Source organism: Borostomias antarcticus, assembly GCF_949987555.1.
Source record: "Borostomias antarcticus genome assembly, chromosome: 29".
NCBI lineage: Eukaryota > Metazoa > Chordata > Actinopteri > Stomiiformes > Stomiidae > Borostomias > Borostomias antarcticus.
Genome location: NC_140262.1, coordinates 1,414,266 through 1,435,961, shown reverse-complemented (window position 1 = coordinate 1,435,961; position 21,696 = coordinate 1,414,266). Strand labels below are relative to the sequence as shown.

Sequence of the window (21,696 nt, the reverse complement as noted above, 5' to 3'; positions counted from 1 at the left end):
CACACACACACACACACACACACACACACACACACACACACACACACACCTTCAAATAACTCACCTCCTCATTCACCATCCCCCCCTCTCCCTGTCCAGATCGCGTACAAGAAGGGCTCCAAGGAGGGCCAGTCCCAGTTCAGCCTCCCTCTGGACATGGTCAACCTGAGCCACGCTAAGAAGGCCCAGGCCCTGGCCAGCGACCTGGACTACAGGAAGAGGCTCCACGAGTACACCAGCGTGGCCGACGACCTGACGGTCCAGCAGGCCAGGAAGGCCTATGACCTGCAGAGCGAGGTGAGGGGGAGGGAGGGGAGTCGCTGAATCCCGAATCCCACGCCCGGAGACGCTGAAGGGTTCGAGTCCCGTGCATTTCCCGTCCCTCCAAAATTGGAATCTCTTTTGATCTGATGATTTCTTAATTCAGCGACCTTATTGCAAGATGGTATGAATCACTCTAGTGTTTGACCACAGCTGAATGAAACGTCCGGCGGACGGAAGCAGAAAAGAAGCCTTTTTGGAACGGACATTTTAGTGGGAGCAGCTCCAATGTGTTTCTAATCATCTATACTCAAAGTATCACAAACTATCTACTGCTGGTCTGTTGACAACAATTAGCTTCCAACAGTTGTTTATCATCTGGAACAGTTAGCGAAGTTAGGGTCAGTAGATAGTTAAAGGTTAGGTAGAGGTAAAGGCTATTAAAGGTTATATATTTGACCGTTGTCGTTTCCACGTCTCTGTCTCTTCAGAACCAGTACCGCTCAGACCTCAACTGGATGAAGGGAGTGGGCTGGGATTCCGACGGATGTATGAACATCACCCAGGCCAAGAAGGCTGGAGAGCTTCTCAGTGATGTATGTGTGTGTGTGTGTGTGTGTGCGTGTGTGCGTGCGTGTGAATATTTACGTGTTGTGTACAGTACAGTATGTGTGTGTCATACTTCAGTGATTATTCGACCCTCCCCCATGTGTGTTTGCGTTGCCTAACGACACGCTCGCTCACACGCGTCTCCCCTCACAGCAAAAGTACCGTCAGAAGGTCGACAGCGTCAAGTTCACCCAGGTCGCCGACACCCTCTCCATCAAACAGGCCAAGAAGAGCCAAGAGCTCCAGAGCAAGGTGGGCCTTCTTCCTCATTGGCTGTGTGACAACTTGACCGGCATCCCATTGGCTGTGTCACCTCTTTGCCCATTACCTGATTGTCTGTTTCTCCCTTCAGTTGGCGTACAAGGCAGACACAGAGCAGACCATGCACCAGTACACCATGACCAAGGATGAGCCTCTATTCAAGCAGGCCAAGGCGAACGCAGACCTGCTTAGTGGGGTATGTATGACCTCATACTGACAGACATGCTCAGTGGGGTATGTATGACCTCATACTGATAGACATGCTCACTGGGGTATGTGAAGTATGACCTCATACTGATTAGCACCTCTAGCTGGGCTCATACCTAAATTGATGGATATGACACTTCTGGATGAATTAATAATGTCAACCTCTTTAGTGTTTTAGTTAACAACGTTACAAATTATACTTGACTATTTAGAAAATAAGAGGTATGGACTGTTTTGCGAATGCTAGCCCATTGAAAACGAGGAGACGAGCTAATCTTCTGATAAGGGATCTGATCCTCAATCCATAAACAAACAAACAAACAACATCTTTATGTCTCAATCTCAGAAAGTGTACAAGAGCAGCTGGGAGCGGGAGCGGGAGAAGGGCTTCGAGCTGCACATGGACTCACTGTCCATCCTCACCGCCAAAGCCAAGAGAGACCTCGCCAGTAACGTGAGTGACATGGACACTTGAGATAGCAGCCCCACGTTTGACCATCTATATCCTTACGTTTGCCAATGAAACGCCTTGAACCTAACAAACAAAACAACATGTTTTCTAATGGTGTTAAGGAAAAACCTTACTTGGTTTAGTTTAGATTTCAAAGAACACGCTGAGTGGTCGGTCAAGCTTTGCCTCGTTTTAAACAAAGGCAATAGTTTTATTCTGTTACGATTCTGCAGAGTCGGACTCGAGCACAGGAAGTGAATCCGGGCAGAGTGAGTCAGATGTGGACGAGGTCGATAGGTTATACAGTGAAAAAGGAAGTGACATAGTTTCAGGATGAAGAGGACAGGGAAGTGATGTCACACAGGAAGAATTTGTAGTTTTAACAGACTGATCTATGAGAACGAACTACAAAGTTGGAACAACAGTCAAGTAGGAAAACAGAACACTTTGGTGAGACTTGAATTTCATTCACAATGGTCAGACTAATAGATAAAGCACTGGTACCAGCCACTGTAACCACCAGTTACAAATGCCACAGTCCCTTAGCTTAGTTCCATAGACGCTAATGTCACCATTGAAGTCTGGGTTTTTCGTCCTTCCGGAGGATCCGTTCTAACGCCAAGCGGTGCTGCTGTCTGTCCGCCACGCCTGTCCCTCCAGGTGAAGTACAAGGAGCAGTACGAGAGGACGAAGGGGAAGATGATCGGGGTGAAGACGGTCACGGACGACTCTCAGATGGCTCACTCCGCTCTGGCCACCCGGCTCCAGAGCAGCCTCAACTACAAGAAGGAGTACGAGGACGCCAAGACCAAGTACAGGTGTGTGAGTGTGTGTGTGTGTGTGTGTGTGTGTTACGTTTGTGTGTTACGCGAATTAAGTTCATTTCATTGCCCATTTTCCACTTCATAGTGTGAGGAAAATAAAAATGTATCGCATACATTTTCTTACAGTACATTGATCATATTTAATCTTAATTCGATTAAACCCAATTTAATTCCCAGTACCTCCCTGGACATGCTGAACCTGTCCCACGCTAAGAAGGCCCAGGACCTCGCAACCGAGACCAACTACAGAACCTTCCTGCACAACTACACCACCCTGCCTACTGACATGAACATGGCCTGGGCCAAGAAGGCCTATGGGCAACAGAGTGATGTAAGTCGAACAGTGGGGAGCTACATTTCCCAGCATGCAGCAGTCATGTAAGCCTCCCATCAGTAGAGGCAGCCAATGTGAAAGTTTGACGTGTATGTTGTTGAACTACAGTAAATTGCACTTTTGATGAATACAGTATTCATAGCCTCATCTTATATCATCTTCAGACGATGACTAAGATTACTTAGAATTTTCATATCACAGACCACTATGAAGTTAAGAAGCTCAATTCACGAGGTAACTGTTTTCCGGTTCGATGTGAGAGCCATTGAAAATGAGCTGTGCCTCTGTTGCATCATCAGAAAAAGTACAGGTCGGATCTGAACTGGATGAAGGGAGCCGGCTGGGAGGCCGCAGGGTGTCTGGATGTCCAGCAGGCCAAGAAGGCTGGAGACCTCGTCAGTGAGGTAGGCCTAACCTTTCACCTTTCAACCCCTTAACCCAGAAAACACTGCCAGATCCCTTGCAGTATCACATGCCATTGAACAGATACTTTTATTGTAGGAGTGATACGATATTGAGTGTGACCACAGAAATGGAACACCTAATACATTTTTTTTATTTTTTTTTATTGATTTACAAAATTAAATCCCATTACTGTACACCCCTGCAACTAATTTTCTACAACAGTATGTAAATCACTGTGTGCAGACATCTAAAGTACAGTACTCTGCTGACCTGCTGTAGCCTACTGGATGCTGTTCGTGTTATCTCTCATTATAAGTAGGTTTTCAGCAACACCCATGTCAGGACAAACATTATTAGACACAGGGTTGAAATAGATCCGTATGAAGTAGACAGTGACACGTGCAGGTATAGAGTTACTCCCACCCGCTCTGCTAGGAATCTCAAGGACTCAACTATGGGATACGGGACGAGGATTCCAGCTATTCCATTCCTGGGAGCACATTTCTATGAAGGGAATATTAAAGCCCCCCCCCTCCAAACACCAGCCCAGCGTGGTGATATCAGTGCCACTGCCACAGACTGGAGGAAAGAGAGACATCGTTAAAGGGGTAGTGTGCTATTTCGGACATTTAGCCCTACAGTATTTGTGGTCTGTCTACCATAAACCTGAAACATAGAGACCATCATTTCACTGATCGTTCCAGTATTGAGCTAGCTGCAGTTTTTATGCAGGCTCTCACTGGGCTACAAGGGAAGTCAATGGGGCATACAGTATGTAAATGCGTTGAAAAACTATGATGAATGTGATTTTCTGAGACGCAAATAATAGAGTTTAATCTTACCAGTCTCAGTATGTGTGAAATGTATGGTAATCCGAATGTTTTTACATGTTTGGCATGGCTTGGACATACAGTAAGCATTCCCCTGGCACTTGAATGCAAGGGAACCTTGCATTCACACTGAATAAGCAAAACCCGCGGTTTTAAAGGCAAAAAAAAAAATGATTCAGGGAAGTACAGCAACAAAAAAAAGTGTCTTGATTTATGTAAAATATTTTACGATACTTACAGTGATTTATCAAGGAGACATGTTTCTACAGTACATGGAAATTCTTTGAGATTTTAGGCATGATTGTAATGTATCTCCAAGGAAATTAGCTACTTCTGACTTTTAGCCTTCCTTTCTTTCTAGGCTTATATATATTAATAGCTTCATATGAGAAGAACCATGATTGTACAGAATTATTAGTTTAAATATTAGTAGTTGTAGTAGTAGTAATTGTCATAAGAAGTAGAGAGATACTAACTGTTGAGTGCTTTAATGACTCATACAGCCAGTTGTACGCAAGACTACACGACTGATCTTCTGTCTAGTCCGTCTAACACCTTGACAGTAATAGTTCCACATTACTTTGTTTTTCCTGTTGAACTAGTGCCCTCTATTGTTGATAAGAAGCATGTACAGTGTAGAGCCCTTCTCACGCACCACTACCACTGTGCTGTTGCTAAAGCGCATTGTGTTGCCTCTGGGTATGAAACGCGCTATACAAATAAAGCTTTGATTGATTGATTGATTGATTGATTGATTGATTGCTGTGTTTCAGAAAAAGTACCGTCAGCACGCGAGTGGCCTGAGGTTCACTAGTGTGGAGAACACTCCCGAGATGGTACAGGCCAAGCTCAGCAACAAGCTGGCCCTGGATGTAAGTTCACCTGCTGTCTTGTGTGGAACGTTCTTCGTAATGGAACATTGCTCTTGCTCATGGGCGATTTTATAGGGGGGGCAGGGGGGGCAAGTGCCCCGCCTGATTGGCCAGCCCAACTCTGCTCAAATTCCAAAAAAAAAAAAAAATATATATATTTTTAACTAATTAACACAATTATTAAATACATAATTGTGGTTTGTACCAGGTTGTGTTAGGTCATCATTCATTTTAAAAGTGTATTTATTACTTAAACTAGGCTACCTTTAAAAATATATATATTCATTTGATGCGTTGTGCATATTGAATTGTCATACGGATTTCTTATTACTTTTAGCATACTGTTCACAACTGGCATTCTTTGTAAATAGACGGGACGGGAAGGCAGAACTGTTTTTTTTTCTCACGTCAAAAAGTTGCCCCCCCTACTCTCAGGGGGTAAAATCGCCTATGCTCTTGCTAGTGGAACATCGGGTGGTACAGAGTCCTACTGTTGTCAACTCAGCTCTCCCAACCTTCATTTGTTGAGATAACTGAGGTTATTTTCTCAACAAATTAAGGTTTGTCGACAGTCAAATCACACCAATATTTGTGTAGTAAACACTTTGTGAACTAGAAACGCAGAAAACAGCTCTCTGATTTTTGGACAACCTCATGTGGGACTTAGAGTAGTGATGGTTATACGCAGGCCCGTGCAAAGTAATGACTGGGCCCCAGAAAAAGTCCAGTGAATTTAGAGAATTAATTTAAAGTTTTGAGTGAATTTAAAGTCAATCTTCTTTTATTTTTTTGTATTTTCTTTTAAAGATTTTTTTTTCTTTCTGATTCATGGGCCCCCCCCTAAGGGCTGGGCCCCCCAAAGCGTTACCCTTTATCCCCCCTTATGCACGGGCCTGGTTATATGTGTAATGACAGAGGATATCATTTAACCGACCTCTCCGCCCGCTCTCTTCAGAGGCTGTACAGGGAGAAGGGGGAGAACGCCAAGCACAACTACACGATGACCGGAGACCTGCCTGAACACATTCAGGCCAAGCTGAACGCCACAAACATCAGCGAGGTCAGCGCACACACACACACACACACACACACACACACACACACACACACACACACACACACACACACGTGCATCCAACACTCCATATGGGCTACATTAACACAATTTGCACACAATTTAATAACACAATCACAATGTAGCCTACTCCATTGCGTTGTGTTGCTTGGTGCTCAACCATCTACCTTACTCACATGTGTTTGCAGACTCGTTATAAGGAGTCTTGGACTAAACTCAGAGACGCTGGCTACAAGCTACGTTTGGACGCCATACCTTTCCAGTCGGCCAAATCGTCTGGAAACATACTCAGCAATGTGAGTGTACTTATTATGTGGGCTGCCAAGGGCGCCTACATCCTAAAATCGTATTCTATCTTATGTTATTATTCTCAATAGCTTAATCTTCTTATCTCAGTGGTCTCATTAAGGCATACTCAGCAATGTGAATGCAATTATTACCTCAGTGACCTCATTAATTCAGTAATGTGAGTGTATTTATCTCTTTGATATCATTATCAACGAAACTTTCTGTGTCGTGCGCATCTACAACCTCTATGATGGGGAGTGACAGTGAGTGCAGACATTTCTTCCTACCAAATGCCTCAGTATAGTATACCATACTTCAATTAAATAATTGTTCAGTAGTTCCAACCGAAGAACATGATTGGTTGGCTGTTGAAACGGTTCACGGTTGTAATGTTTTTTTTTTACAGTAAATGTTTTCCTGATGCATTTTGAAGCATCATGATATGAAACGTTTGTTACAGCAAAAGTACAAGGAGGAGTTTGAGAAGACCAAGGGACGAATGATTGGACTGAAGGGTCTGGAGGATGACATCAACATCTCCCACTCCGTTCACGCCAGCAAGCTGCAGAGTGATGTGAGTTTTTCTACAGTATAGAACATGGATGGGAGCGCTAGGTATCAGAAAGGTGTGACAGTGTACGCAATTATATATAAATATATATAAATATGACTGAATCTGGCTGGTCTAAGCAGTGAAATTGGATTGTTATTGATTTATGGTCATGTACTTGCGTGTTAAATTTCAGAAAAGGGATGGTGTTCAACATTTTATTTTATGTCACTACTGTAGCTAGGTTTTTCCATTAGCAACCAATGTTTTTCTGACAACGTTTGTCATAAAGACTGTCTCTCCCTCCATCTCTCATCATTCATCTCTCTCTCGTTCTCGCTGTACCCCCCCCTCCCCTCCCCTTTCTCTCTCCCTCTCTCTCTCCCTCCAGATCAAGTACAAGCAGGACTCGGTGAATGTACGCTCCCAGTACCATCTGTCCATGGACATGCTGGAGGTGGCCCACGCCAAGAAGGCCCAGGCGCTGGCCAGCGAGCAGGACTACAGGCTCAGCCTGCACCAGTACACCTCCCTGCCCGACGACATGAAGGTGCAGGCCGCCAAGAAGGCCTACCAGCTTCTGAGTGATGTAAGGAAGCTAACACCTCACTCCAGGGTGGTGTTAAGGGATGATGCAGTAGGCATTGTGGGGCACTTAAAATGTTATTTAAATGTCCATTTGTAAATAGTGAATAGTTGACTGAATCCTCGTTTTTCTTTTTAATAAAATGTGTAATGGATAGACTTGCTCTTGAGATTTGATATTCAATCCAGTTTAGACTGGGTTACGATGGTGTGAGGTTTGAATACTGACGTGTGTGTGTGTGTGTGTGTGTGTGTGTGTGTGTGTGTGTGTGTGTGTGTGTGTGTGTAGAAAGTGTATCGTTCTGACCTCAACTACCTGCGTGGAGCGGCCTGGATCGGTACAGGTGCTGTGCAGTTCGAGGGCTCTAAGAGGGCCACAGACCTCATCAGTGACGTGAGTCCAACATCCGTCTCGCTTACTAAGGCTTCGACAGTGTTTTACATTGTGGTCTTAATATAATAAAGGGTTATTTTATTAATTGACTTCTATGGTCTATGACGTCTACAAAGCGTAGCTCTACCTTTTGACACAAACTGTACAAGCTAGAGTACAGACATGGTCAAGCCCAGCATGAATATAGCTACAATAGTGGGGTGAATAAGCATGATACTGTTTTTATGACTTGGCTTGTTCAAGATCATCTTCCTACTGTACATCAGCTATTGATGACCTAATATAACCTAATAATATATACTTAATTAGGGATGCACGATATATCAGCAATCATATCGGTATCGCCCGATGTTAGTCATTTTTTAATATATCGGTCCGATGTGAACAGTCGATAATTATTTCTGTCTCACTGCTGTTGGGTGTGTACTGTTGTTGAGAGGAAACAATGCGGTAAATCTATGATTTATCGTCTTTTCCAAGTGTTTTGCTGATAGAGAACATTCCATGTGTTTGGAATGTTCAGTATGTATATATATATAACATTTGATTATCATGGAAATGTTTTTATACAGAAGATATCGACATGGGTAAATATCGGTGATCGGCCATAACAGCAATGTTAATGGCCGGGTTTCCCGATAACGAACCTTCTTAAGGAACCCTTCTTAAGCAACCCTTTGTATGGGAGTTAAGAAGTACTTTGGTACTAAGTGCTTCTTAACTCGTTCGGGAAACCCGGCCAATATCTGTTATCGGCATCGGCCAAAATTTTAATATCGGTGCATCCCTATACTTAATATATTTATAATAACACCTAATATAACCTTATCATGATAAGCTGACGTTACAGAGTATGACTTTTCTTTACCTGCAGAAAAAATACCGCCAGCAGCCCTACAATTTCAAACACACGTCCATCGCAGACTCACCAGATATGGTTCATGCCAAACTCAGCAACAAGATTACCAACGAGGTGAGATATACAGTACCTAATAAAAGCATTAAAACAATACCATCCCATAACCCGGACCAATAAGCCAAATCTTTCTTTTAGACATTTCTTAAACATTTTGTGATTTATGATGTTTTTAATTATAGGATATACTGTACCACATGGTTTATAGCACATACCGGAATAAGCTAAATTAGATCTTGCACGCTTTTATGCTCCTACAGTACCAGCTCAGGCCTGTAACCTAACATAAAAAAAAAAAAAAAAAAACCATTTCTTTTATGTTTTATTATTTATTTTTGTCATGTGCCCCTGTCCAGCGTCTGTACAAGGAGAAAGGGGTGAATGACAGACACAACTACACCATGACGATGGAGAGACCAGAGATTACACAGGCCAAGATCAACGCCGCAAACTTCAGCGAGGTAGGAATATCGCCGCCTCGTTTCTGTTCCTAATACACCTGCGTTTTATTGGTGACAAAGTGGAGCTGTGAATGTCCTAATGAATGTCTTTTAGATATCTGCGTGTTTCATGAGCGGTTCTAAAGAGCTGTTGTGTGTTTCCCAGGTGAAGTACAGGGAGTCATGGCACACACTGAGGGCACAGGGGTACAAGCTGACCATGCAGGACATCCCTTTCCAAGCTGCCAAGTCCTCTACAGGCATCGCTAGTGATGTGCGTATTCTCTGGTTTGTAATAGCGGAATGTAATAGTGAAATAGTATGGGACAATTTGACTATGAGTATGCAGGGTCAAGTCAATTTCAGATTAGATTTTTTACAATTAAAGTCGCACTGAAATGAAAAAAGCATTCTGTCCCATTTTGGTTCACATAATTGGTCATAGTGTTCACCTATTCAACGATGTATGCCAAAAAAATTACAAAATTCTACTTTTGTTGTAATCTTATATCAAAGTATATAATTTCTTACTTCCTGGAAAACGGTAGGTCACGTGCAATGACGACAACAGGTACCTTAGATTTTAGACCAATAATCTCACGACATTCACCCGTCAATCAACGCTCTCCTTCTATCGAATCTGTCTAAAGTTCTTAAGACCCGTCCACTTGTCAATGTTCCAATCAAATTTCTCTAAACATATGTCCCACCCTCATAGCTTGTTTGCGTCGGAAATACGTCAAACTGCGGAAGTTAGATGATCTCAAATGTCCGTTTCAGTGCGACTTTAAAAAAAATAAAAAAAATAAGTGACTTTGTGTATACAGTATGCTGTTTTAAGATTAAAGAACACTTAATCTAGGACTAATCTAGTCCTGAATTGACCTGAACTGAAAGTGTATTGACCTTATAAACCAGACGAGTGTTAGTGACCACTGCCTTCCTGTATTAATGACCCCCTGCTCCGCTCCCTCTCACACCAGGTCCAATACAAACACAGCCACGTGCTGGAGATGGGCAAACACATCGGCGCCCGCAGCGTCCTGGACGACGCTCGCCTCCTCCACTGCACGCAGATGGGCCGTCTGCAGAGCGAGCAGGGCTACCGCAAGGACGCGCTGACGGCCAGCGCCAAGTACCGCCTCACCCCGGACATGATCCACCTGGTGACGGCCAAGAACGCCCAGGCCCTGGCCAGCGAGCAGGACTACAGGACCAAGCTCCACAAGTACACCGTCCTGCCCGACGACATGAAGGTGCAGTGGGCCAAGAAGGCCTACGACCTGCAGAGCGAGGTGAGGGGAGGATGGGAGGAGGGAGGGAGGGAGGGAGGGCTGAGGAGAGGAGGATGGAGAGGGAGAGAGAGAGAGCGCTACTTGGCGGCGGCTGTGGCTCAGTGGTAGAGCGGGTCGTCCAATGATCGAAGGGTCGGCGGCTCGAATCCCGCCTCCTCCTGTCCACATGTCGAAGTGTCCTTGGGCAAGACACTGAACCCCAAATTGCTCCCAATGAGCAGGTTAGCACCTTGCATGGCAGCTACCGCCATTGGTGTGTGAATGGGTGAATAAGAGGCCATTGTAAAGCGCTTTGGATAAAAGCGCTATATAAGTGCAGTCCATTTACCATTACCATTTACTCACAGATGGGGAATTTTCTGATTTTCACAGCTCTACAACGAGCCCTAAATAAGACCATTTCTCACATGACGTGGTTTTAATGTACAATATGACTTGTGAGTAAATGGAAGAAATTCACTCCCTTTGCTTCTATTGTGCAGAAACTGTACAAGGCGGACCTGAACTTCATGAGGGGCGTGGCCTGGGACGGCGTGGGAGCGCCACAGCTGGAGTCCGCAAAGAAAGCCGGAGAGCTCATCAGTGATGTCAGTACTCGCCACGTTATACCTCATGTATATGTTCCACTGGAATAAAATGAGTTGGCTATGCTGAGAAACTGTGCAAACATAATGACTGGTACGGGGTGCATGTGTGTGTGTGTGTGTGTGTGTGTTTATCTGTGTGCACACACTCATTATTAGCGGTCTTTATTTTTGCAGAAGAAATACCGTCAACTACCAGACAGGCTGAAGTTCACCTCAGTGACAGACACGCCCGACATGGTCCACGCCAAGACCAGCTACCAGCAATGCAGTCAGGTACTGAATACTGGAAGTTACTTTAGTGTGATACTGTTACACATTTCATCTATATTTGTCTTGTAGATATTTGCTATTTTAAGCTTCAAAACACAATATTAGTGATCGTTCCCCCTGAATCATACTGTATGTTAATGCTGTCATTTTTGTAAATGTACTTGTAAAGTAAATGCTTTGCATTATGGGCGTGGGGCGTTCGTACTGTATCAGTTGATAGTACAGTACTGTGTAGAATGAATGTTAACGACTGTATGTTTTTTGTCTATGCTGCAGAGGCTGTACAAGTCTGGAAACGCCGACGAAATGCACAAATACACCTTACATGCCGACGACCCCGACTTCGTACGAGCCAAGATGAACGCCCAGCAGATAAGCAATGTAAGAGGCCGATTTGTGTTTTACTTTTGGAGGCATATTGCGATTTATTGTACATTCATTTATGAGTCCATTTTCTTATCTTAAGGTTATGGTTGCAGCGGTCAGTCAGTAAGCCCGTGTTCAAACAGTTTTTGCCGTGGCCTAGTTAAACAGCAGTGACAGCCACTGAAGCGGAAACTGACTAACAACCATCAAGTTATTTGGGGAGCAGGCCATACATTGATCATTCATCTGTGTCCTTCATCATCTCTCCCTCTACAGAAAGTCTACAAGACGTCAGGTGACCAGGTGCTGTCGGCGGGCTACGACCTGAGGCTCGATGCCATTCCCTTCCAGACTGCGAAGGCTTCCAGGGAGATTGCGAGCGATGTGAGTGTTCACCTGGTATTCACAGGAAAGAAACAGCAGCAGTCTAAACAAAGGCTACGTGCATTAATGGGAGGGCGGTGATTAGCTTGCGGGGTAGTTCTCTCTCCTTGCTTGAATTTCATCAGAGCAATTTTGAATTATCACACTTTTCAGTTACAGACACTCTATACCTATTAATTATCAACAAACTACCAATTGCAACTTGATATGCTGATAACTGGTGAAGGTTATCTTTACTGCTGTCTGGTGCTCTAAAATGCTCCTTTTGACTTCAATACATAATCAATTTGAAACTACAGAATATCAATAGAAAGAGTGAATTCGTATTTTGTCTCTATCCTCTCTGTGTGTTTCTTTTGACCTCTTTTAACTGTGCCTGTCCACCCTGCTCCATCAGTTCCGCTACAAGGAGGCGTTCACCAAGGAGAAGGGCCATCAGGTGGGCCTGCTCTGCGTGGAGGACGACCCCAAGATGGTGCACTCGATGGCGGCCAGCAAGCTCCAGAGCAACCTGGAGTACAAACGCCTGTCCAAGGAGGCGTGCTCCCAGTTCAAGATGCACGCCGACCAGCCCGAGTTCCTGCAGGCCAAGAAGAGCCAGGCCCAGGCCAGCAACCTGGTCTACCGCCAGAGGCTCCACGACTACACCTGCGACCCCCAGCAGCTCAACGTGCAGCACGCCAAGCAGGCCTACAAGCTGCAGAGCGATGTGAGTGAGCACCTAGATGTGGATGGGGTAGCTGGTTAGAGATGTGTGTGTGTGTGTGTGTGTGTGTGTGTGTGTGTGTGTGTGTGTGTGTGTGTGTGTGTGTGTGTGTGAGTGTGTAAGTATGGCAGATGATCTATGAAATGGCAGGGCCATTGAATTTATTATTACCTACCTGATCATCTGTGTGTGTCCTGGTCCTATCGGACCATCGGTGGTGTGTGTGTGTGTGTGGTTTGCATTTAACTGCATTTTAGTGCGAAGCCTATAGGTTCATATTGGCTTCTCCCTGTTGCAGGTGGACTATAAGTCAGACCTGAAGTGGATCAGGGGTGCGGGCTGGACCCCCCCTGGCTCCCACAAGGTGGAGATGGCCCGCCGGGCCGCTGAGCTGGGCCTGGGGGAGGGGCTGAGCACTGAGGAGACCATTGCCCAGTATCAACACATGATGATGGTGAGAAAATTAAAAAATGTAATTCGATTTTTTTAAAATTAAATCTGTATTTAACCAGGTATGAATTTCATTGAGATTTTAAACCTCAGAGAGACATGACAAGAGGGCAGCCTAAAAAAACATATATTTAGGTTACATACAAACAAACACACAGATATCAAACAAATATTATGGTAGTATCATTGAAGGTGACTTGTAACGGCACAACTAGCCATCAACAACAACTGCAGTCAACCCTAGGATGCATGTTTTGTGATGACAGCTAGCAATGGAGTGGGCCTATGCAATAGCCTTGACTATCATACGCACTACTGGGTGTTAACAGCGCCTTGCCTCTACCCCCCCCCCCCCCCCCCCCCAGGTCCAGCACCAACAGCGGATGCTGGAGCAGCAACAGCAGGAGCAGGAGTCTTCAGAGCAGGTGGAGACCACCCAGGAGATCCAGCAGGGAGTCAACCTGGACGCCATGGAGGTCCTCCATGTCAAGAGGAAGAAGACCATCCAAATGGTCAAGAAGTCCACCACGACCAGCTCCTCCTCCTCTTCGACCGTGGCAAGCACCGTCAAAAAGTCCACGATGTCTTCCTCCGCCGCCTCGGCGATGGAGAACGCAGTCAAGACGTCCACGACTAGTCAAGCTTCAGCGATAGAAGGCATCTAGTTGGGAGAATGTTTTATTGACGCTTAGAGAAAGTCGAAGGGAACGCTTTACTTTACAGTCCTGTTTGAGCTAGTTACTTAGGTACATAGTGGACTGTAAAATATAGTGTAACTAAATATGTTTGAAGGAATCATGCATGTAGAATCAAGAAGGCCATAGAGAAGTTTCTGGAAGAGTTTGTGGTGGAATGTGGTGCAGAGGGAGCCTGTAACGGTAACGGTAACGGTAAAGGTAACGGTTGGTGAGTGCTTCAAGAAAGTTTTTTGCTTCCTGTATCCAGTGTGTGTATGAAGAAAAGGTGGACTGAACAAAGGAACTATTTAATCATTTATTTATTTTGTATCTTCATGAACATAGAGGTTGCAGGTTCAAGTGATCATGAACAGGGTTTGGTGGTTTTGGTGGTTGAATACTTGTTGGTGCAATTAGTCACTACAGTATCATGCAACTACAAAGCTTTAAGACTGACTACTACTGATCACTCAGTCTCTGGTTCTATGCAGCAAAAGAGGCACCTAATGAAAATACTTATTAATAACTATATTGAGGTAATATTTGATCTACTGCGTTGTTTTTCTGGCAGGTTCAGCTTTGTGAGAATGTACTGGTGCCTCTTTGGTAACAACTCAAAGCTGGACTGGGAGTAAATGCTTGGTTTTGACATCTGAAAATAAAATATTTTGTCAAATCAAAACCAACATCCTCTCATTTTTTCTAGGTATCTTTCTGTTGAGTCAATGTACAGTAAGAACAGGTTACTTTACTACTACAATATCTTAGAAGCGATCCAGTCGACAAATCGTGCCACGTTGGCGTATACTCCCGGCTTGTTCTTCAAACCGCAGCTCTCTCCCCAGCTCACCACGCCAGTGACGTAGTGAGTCCCGTTCCGCTCACACACCAGAGGGCCGCCAGAGTCGCCCTGGTGATCAAGACGACAGGTTAGGGTGGCCGAGCTGAATTGGTGAATCTCACTCCTCAGCGTAAATAGCACCCACATGTACAGTAACATTGAATTGTTAGCTTTTCAGACGACCCTAGATTAAACCCAAGCTTGAACCCAGCATTGGGCAATTAAGCGTGGAAACAACATGAGTGACCACTGGCACTTGTTGCAATAGGTTAGCGCACGCGCGCACACACACACACACACACACACACACACACACACACACACACACACACACAGACCTGGCAGGAGTCCACCCCTCCCTTCAAGTTGCCAGCGCAGAACATGCTGCCATCTAGTGAGCTCCCGTAGGAGGTGGGTGAACTGCATCGCTGCTGGGAGATTAAGACAACACGGGAATCCAGCAGCTGATCGGTACCGTATTCATCTGAAAGAAAGAGAGAGAGAGAGAGAGAGAGAGAGAGAGAAAGAGAGAGAGAGAGAAAATGGGGGCGGGTAGAAAACACATTTCCAAAAAAGTCTTGAAGATAAATTGCACATAAGATAAGTTGCGATAAGAAGCCTGATGTAACAGGAGGCCAATTGTAAGGAAAATAAAAAAAATAAAGATGAATATTAAAATGAAAAAGTGAATCAAGACATATGATCATATTCCATGTGGAAAAAGCCAAACCATAGAATAAATAAAATGAATAGTATCTTACATACTTAGTATCCTACCAACGAAACAAAAATGTAACTGACTTCCTCAAATGAATGAATGTATGAATTAAATTCATTAGTTTATTAATTAATTAATAGTTTTTCTTGTGGAGTAGTAGGCTACTACAAAATTAAGTACCAACTCAGTGGCAACAAGTGTACAACAAGTGTGAGACACGCCCAGTAGAAATACATTACCATTCTGTTTTCCAATGTAAATGTGTGACTGAATAAGCACAGGTAAGTTCAACCTGCATGTGTATGACGCATATCCGTGAGCTGTGAATGTTTAACATATTTTTGAACCATACAAAGGTTTTTTCAACCTGCTGTGGGGCACACTGGACAGGGTCTCTCAAGGACAATTTGAATAATAAAAAGCCAATAACCTTTTGAATAACCTTTACAATTATTCTGTAGCTTGTTTGGTTTCTCTATCCTTACCCTTTACGAGTTATCATTCAGAGCAGGTAACATGGTAGTACCCTTGTCACTGTTGCATCCCACTCTAGATGACTTAGAACAAGGATAATGACAGGAAGACAGGGTGTCTCACACAGTAATGGAAGAGGGCCTTGGAAGCTATAACTCCATTTTAAATCACTGATCTAACGTGACTGGATATGCGATTGGATATGTGCACACATGCTCCTTGAATCTACACACATAATCCATTCATATCAGACCAGATATACTGTAGGATAGGGAGGAAGGAAGGAAGGAAGGAAGGAGGGAAGGAAGGAAGGAAGGAAGGAAGGAAGGAAGGAAGGAAGGAAGGAAAGAAAGAAAGAAAGAAAGAAAGAAAGAAAGAAAGAAAGAAAGAAAGAAAGAAAGAAAGAAAGAAAGAAAGAAGGAAGGAAGGAAGGAAGGAAGGAAGGAGTATTTAAAACAGAGCCTCTATGTGTTAGTGGAGGTGAATACTGTCGCCTACTTGACTCTGTGGCCCCCCATCCTGAGATAATACACTCCGTTTTGTCGGGGAACTTTTCTCTCGGCAGGCAGGCCGTCTTCACAAAGCGAGTCTCTTTGGCACAGCGACCGTTCACACTTTTCAACTTGAGAAGGGCTGCAGAGGACACAAAACATTTCTTTCACTATATTCAGTTCTGTTTGTGTAGTGGTAAATACAGAGGTGGGTCAACTGTCGAGTCCAGAGTTTATCCACCTTGTTTCCCCTCATTGATTAATACAGTTGTTCAGAAAACAGGTGAGTAAACTCTCAGCCTCATTTTAAAGAGTTGAATAAACTTGGGTTTACCGTCCACCATATTTGTGTGTAATGGCTGATGTAGTCAGAGTAGAGTGTCTGAAGTTGTTTGAATTACTGGACCCACCAATGTCGTTATATAAGGCGTCGGGAGTCTGTCTGTACTCCTCGTGGACGATGGTTTTCTCCACATCAATGGTCTGGTCATACACCTCATCTTTCTGTATGTCCACGCCACCCAATTGCACTCTCATATCAACGTGTCTTTTGCTGTGAAACACATTCTCACATTCAACTCAATGGGTGACCTGTATCCTATATGATTACATGGTGAATATTCATAGAGCGATCAGTTTCTTAAGAATCGAGGTCGTGATCCAGAACTCACATGCAGTGAGCAGCAGTGAGAACCCAGCACGATTCAATGAGGATGCCTCCGCAGTCGTGTCTGAAGGGATTGGCCGTATTTCGGGGTCTCGTCTGCAGAGACACCTGCCATGGGTGGGCACCAGGGCGAGACTTCTTCCCCCCGAAGATCCTGGACAAGCGGCCGGGCTGTGGTATCCCACACTGGGAGAACTCGGCTGCAGATGTGGTAGTGTCCGGTTTGGTTGTGACGTCTGTCTCGTCGGTGGTCGCTGGGGTTGGTCGAAAGTGGGAGGGGAGAAGATTCAAGAGAAGGGTTTAAAAAATGTGTAGAGATTTGTAAGTGTGTGTGTGTGTGTGTGCATGCGCGTGTGTGTGTGTGTGTGTGTGTGTGCAAGCGCGTGTGTGTGTGTGTACCTGAGCACCTTCGCACATTGCAATAGTCCCATTGGAGTTTTCTTTTTTTGTTGATAAAGCACCAAGGTTTAGAATCTCCATCTGGGTTTCTGGTGGGTAGACAGCATAAAATGCATTGTTGCTTATAGATACCTTATTAATCTGAAAAACAATTGAAATATTAATTTGTAGTGTTTTTCATATTTGCCACCTGCAGTAGTTGTGTTGCCCAATGCCATCAAAGCCCTCATAATCCTTGAATGGATCTGCTCCTTTGTCTAAGATGAAAAAGGAGTTCCACTGCAGACAGTCGTCTCCCCGCTCCGTCTCACTCACAGAGCCACGATAAACCTCTCCATCTCCCTCATAACAGTCCTTAGGACCTGGAGACACACATGAGTTTAAGAGACTGGGACTTCTTTAGAATTGGGTGAATATAAATTACAAGTAACTAAAGAATGAAACAGAGCAGCTTGACAGTGCAGATAATGGAAGTTTATGAAAATGTAGCTACATTTATAGAACAACAATATTGCAATAGGTTATTAACTCATTGTAATATTTTTGTTCTATAAATGTAGAATGTGGTATTACATAATTATCTCCACCCCAGCGACAGCGCAAGGCAAGAGGTTATGTTTCCACGAGCCGCCCAAACATGACCTGGCTGACCATTCACCTCCATTAATTTTTTGGACTAGGATTACGCAAGAACTACCAGACTGATTTTCATGAAACTCAGTGGAGGGCTACATTTATAGAACAACAATATCACAATAAGTTATTATATGGTATTACATAATTACCTCTGCCCCTGCAATAGTGCAGAGTGAGGGGTTATGTTTTCGGTGGTGTGTGTTTTGTTCCTTGGCTGGTTAGTTTTTTAGCAGGATTCCGCACAAACTACCAGACCGATTTTCATGAAACTCGGTGGAGGAGTAGGGATGCACCGATTGCAAAATTCTGGGCCGATGCCGATGTTTAAAATAACAATCCAGCCGATGGCCGATGCCGATCGCCGATGTTTATTTTATTAAATGTTTATTCCCCCTTTTGTGCCAGGGAAACAAAGAAATGAAGTGTTTGGTTCCAAAACGCCGATTTTTATTTCACTTTAATTTGAAAGCAAACTACACGCGCGTTTGCGGCGTTACGTCACGGATCTTCTCCGAATCTGCAGCTTGGTAGGCTACGTTTTGCAACAAAAAAAGATGGAATTCTTGCGACATAACATCGGCCACTACCATCGGTGAATGTCATTTTATTTGCCGATGGGCCGATGGCAATCAAGAAGGCCAACATCGGCCGATGCCGATGTTCAGCCGATGTATCGGCGGGTTCACAAGCTGCCCAAGCGCAGCCGGCCATAGTCACTGCCATTCATTTTTTTGGACTTTTTGGGCTTAGGAGCGAAAAATTCCCTCCATTCATTGTCAACGGAAGAATTGAAACGGCTGTATCTCGACATGGGAAGGTCACAGAGACACGGGGTCTGGAATGGCATAAAGCTTTCGACCTAAAGAATGCAGCAATACCAAACAGGTGCTGCTCGCACAGAACCACAAAATGCATTCATGGGAGGAGGTCTGTGAGCTCCGAACACCATGAGGACAATGGCTGTTTTCAGAGAAATGTCTTGGTTTAACCTGATCCTGTTAGCTGTTTCTAATTATGATGTTGACCCCTGAATGTGGCTGTCGGCCGGAGTTTCTGTAAGAAAAGTGTCTCCCTTCGCATAGACAAACATCCCATATGAGATAAAGATGACATTCCATGGTTGGTTCATTCTGTGGACAACAGCAACAGTTGTGGTTAGAGATAGAGACCTGGGCGCCGAACCATCGGCCGGTTATCTCGCCTACAAGGCCATACGCTGCAGGAGAGACCAGACCAGTCCAGACCAGTCTGATCGGGGAAGGGGGGGGGGGGGGTGGGTGTAACGCCATCGAACCATAAGAGCTTTGCTTGAGCTCAGATGCTTTGATTTGGAGCCAGACAGCCTCAGGTAGGCAAGCTGACATTAGATTAGATGCCATCGTCTTTTGTATGTTCGCCTCCTGTAATAAACATCTTTTGATTGTCGCTCAAATCCCGTGTTGGAGAGACTCATTCTTGGGATACATCAGAATGAAGGCACACTGGACTGTATGGTATTTGTGAGACATTGGGGGCCGTCTTTTATTGAAATCAAAACACAACGCAGAGCTGAATAAGAATAAAAGACAACGAAAGTCAACAACCATATCTAGTATTCCATATATCATTTCATATTACTACTGTATATGACTTGGCCTAATTCAATTCCTGATCTTATTAAACTTAAAGTAAAGACTTACTCATCTGCATTTGGAGGAGTTTTCCTTTCAACTACAAAGTATAATATATTTTCATGAGCGCCTGTTGAGAAACCTTATTTACTCCCTACTGTAGTGTGTGTTTATTTACCAACTTGGCAGAACTTCCCGCTGTACTGGGCAGGACAGTCACAGTGGAAGGAGGCCCTGGCCTGGCCCTTGTGACAGGAACCTCCATTCAGACAGGGACTGGGGTTACAGGCAGCCGCTGGTGAAACAAGTTAGATTTAAATGCCATGATAACGGAATTGTAGCTGGCTCGCTATGCCTGTGAGAATGGTCATAATGTTTATAAGGACTATTAAGGCATATTAAGGGTAGTCCTATAGGCTGAGAACATTCGGCTTTGGTGGGGAAAGTATCCCTTAAATGTCAAGAGAACAACAACGTCTGATTAAAAACGTACATCATCCATAGTTTAACAAAACGTCATAGAGACATACAACATGTTGTAAGCTGTTAAACATACGTCTCCTGCAGGTAGGTGGCTGGTAGGGAACCTTGCACTTGCACTCGAAGAATGGAGCAGTATTTGTGACAAGACAATCACCATTTCCACATTTGGCATCCTTGCAAATGTTTTTCACTAAGGACCAAAAACAAGACAATACAGTAACTTAATTGACACTTGTGCTTTCATCCTAAACCAGTAGTCAAATATACGGACAAACACATCCTATTTTGAAAGTGGAAACATGGTTGGGGAGTTTGATCTTTTAAACTTTGATAATTTGCTAACTAAGGTTATTTGATCAGAGGGTAAAATAAGAATACCGGAGTGAGTAATACTGTACATTACAGGCTAGAAAGGATTCATCAGTTACCATAAGTAGTGTACAGAATGGATGTTATACAGTATGGTTGAATGACAAATACAGCCTCATCTTCCATACTGCATGTCATTTTTCTGTCCAGAAGAATGAAAGCATTGCAGGAATATTTTACCTTTTTGACACTTCTTGCCTCTGTAAGGTTCAGGGCAGGAGCACACGAAGCTGCCATCTGCAGTGTTGTCACAACTACCACCGTTGAGGCAAGGATTGGGATCACACTCATCTAGATGCACATGGAGAAGAGAGAAATATAAGTGTGTGAGTCATTACATGATACTGTAATTATATTATTTTATTTTGTTAGGCGCCTTTCAAGATGGTTGTCAATTACAATAGTATTATCATTCCAAAGTAGTATTGTGGCGCAATTATGTTGAGAGCTATATGAAGTTGACATTCGGCATGTTGGATTGCTCAGGACCCAAGACAGTGCAGTGTTGAGTGTTGTAATAGTTTGCCCTGTGGCACAGTTATTATGTATATATTTATATTAATGATATATATAACATGCAGAACAACTACAGTGGGGAAATAATGGAAGGGGGAATGCGACTGTCATGGCGAGTGTATTTTGAACAAGCACTTTGCACTAGTTAGGAAAATGTATGTAATGACATACCAAACAACACCCCTGAGCATAGTTCTAGCAGCGCTGAGAAATGTCATCAGCTGTGTAATCATTTTCCAAAGAGGGAAACATTTTTATCAGCATTTTAAGGGTGACCTATTGAATTTGCTCTTACTTGAGAGGTCTAAATACTCATACAGCCAGTCGTCCAGGACATACGAGACATCCACCACTGGTATTTCAGTGACATAATCGTAGTAATCTGCAGGAGACAGTATGAGTGATTGTATAAGCGTTATAGTCATTTACATTTTTGGCCAACAATTTTGTCCAAA

At 44.0% G+C, this 21,696-nt stretch overlaps 2 protein-coding genes across 5 annotated transcripts in view; one reads left to right on the top strand and one right to left on the bottom strand.

Moving 5' to 3' along the window:
* The window catches only part of nrap (nebulin-related anchoring protein), a gene marked incomplete at its 5' end in the record, with an annotated part of 27,349 nt that extends 12,644 nt beyond the window's left edge, over positions 1-14,705 (top strand). For 3 of the 4 annotated variants that reach the window (XM_084459809.1, XM_084459807.1, XM_084459806.1), the window contains 25 exons: positions 100-297; positions 753-857; positions 1,024-1,122; positions 1,223-1,327; positions 1,685-1,792; positions 2,450-2,607; positions 2,791-2,944; positions 3,247-3,351; positions 4,956-5,054; positions 6,010-6,114; positions 6,318-6,425; positions 6,878-6,991; positions 7,359-7,556; positions 7,842-7,946; positions 8,821-8,919; positions 9,219-9,323; positions 9,469-9,576; positions 10,286-10,597; positions 11,080-11,184; positions 11,359-11,457; positions 11,731-11,835; positions 12,097-12,204; positions 12,602-12,913; positions 13,209-13,364; positions 13,726-14,705. In XM_084459809.1, coding sequence (XP_084315935.1) covers positions 100-297; positions 753-857; positions 1,024-1,122; positions 1,223-1,327; positions 1,685-1,792; positions 2,450-2,607; positions 2,791-2,944; positions 3,247-3,351; positions 4,956-5,054; positions 6,010-6,114; positions 6,318-6,425; positions 6,878-6,991; positions 7,359-7,556; positions 7,842-7,946; positions 8,821-8,919; positions 9,219-9,323; positions 9,469-9,576; positions 10,286-10,597; positions 11,080-11,184; positions 11,359-11,457; positions 11,731-11,835; positions 12,097-12,204; positions 12,602-12,913; positions 13,209-13,364; positions 13,726-14,025 — 3,570 coding nt within the window. In that variant the 3' untranslated portion in view covers positions 14,026-14,705. The remainder of the gene's footprint in view (positions 1-99; positions 298-752; positions 858-1,023; positions 1,123-1,222; positions 1,328-1,684; positions 1,793-2,449; positions 2,608-2,790; positions 2,945-3,246; positions 3,352-4,955; positions 5,055-6,009; positions 6,115-6,317; positions 6,426-6,877; positions 6,992-7,358; positions 7,557-7,841; positions 7,947-8,820; positions 8,920-9,218; positions 9,324-9,468; positions 9,577-10,285; positions 10,598-11,079; positions 11,185-11,358; positions 11,458-11,730; positions 11,836-12,096; positions 12,205-12,601; positions 12,914-13,208; positions 13,365-13,725) is intronic. The other variant, XM_084459808.1, reaches the window with a different exon arrangement.
* On the bottom strand, positions 14,341-21,696 carry LOC311326832 (hyaluronan-binding protein 2-like). Its single transcript, XM_084459810.1, has 11 exons — positions 21,537-21,696; positions 20,906-21,016; positions 20,430-20,546; positions 20,052-20,168; positions 17,818-17,989; positions 17,628-17,716; positions 17,233-17,482; positions 16,972-17,114; positions 16,569-16,703; positions 15,217-15,362; positions 14,341-14,947 (listed from the first exon to the last, which is right to left on the bottom strand). Exons 1-11 carry the CDS (start codon positions 21,664-21,666, stop codon positions 14,792-14,794), a joined length of 1,566 nt encoding a protein of 521 aa, XP_084315936.1. The 5' UTR covers positions 21,667-21,696; the 3' UTR covers positions 14,341-14,791.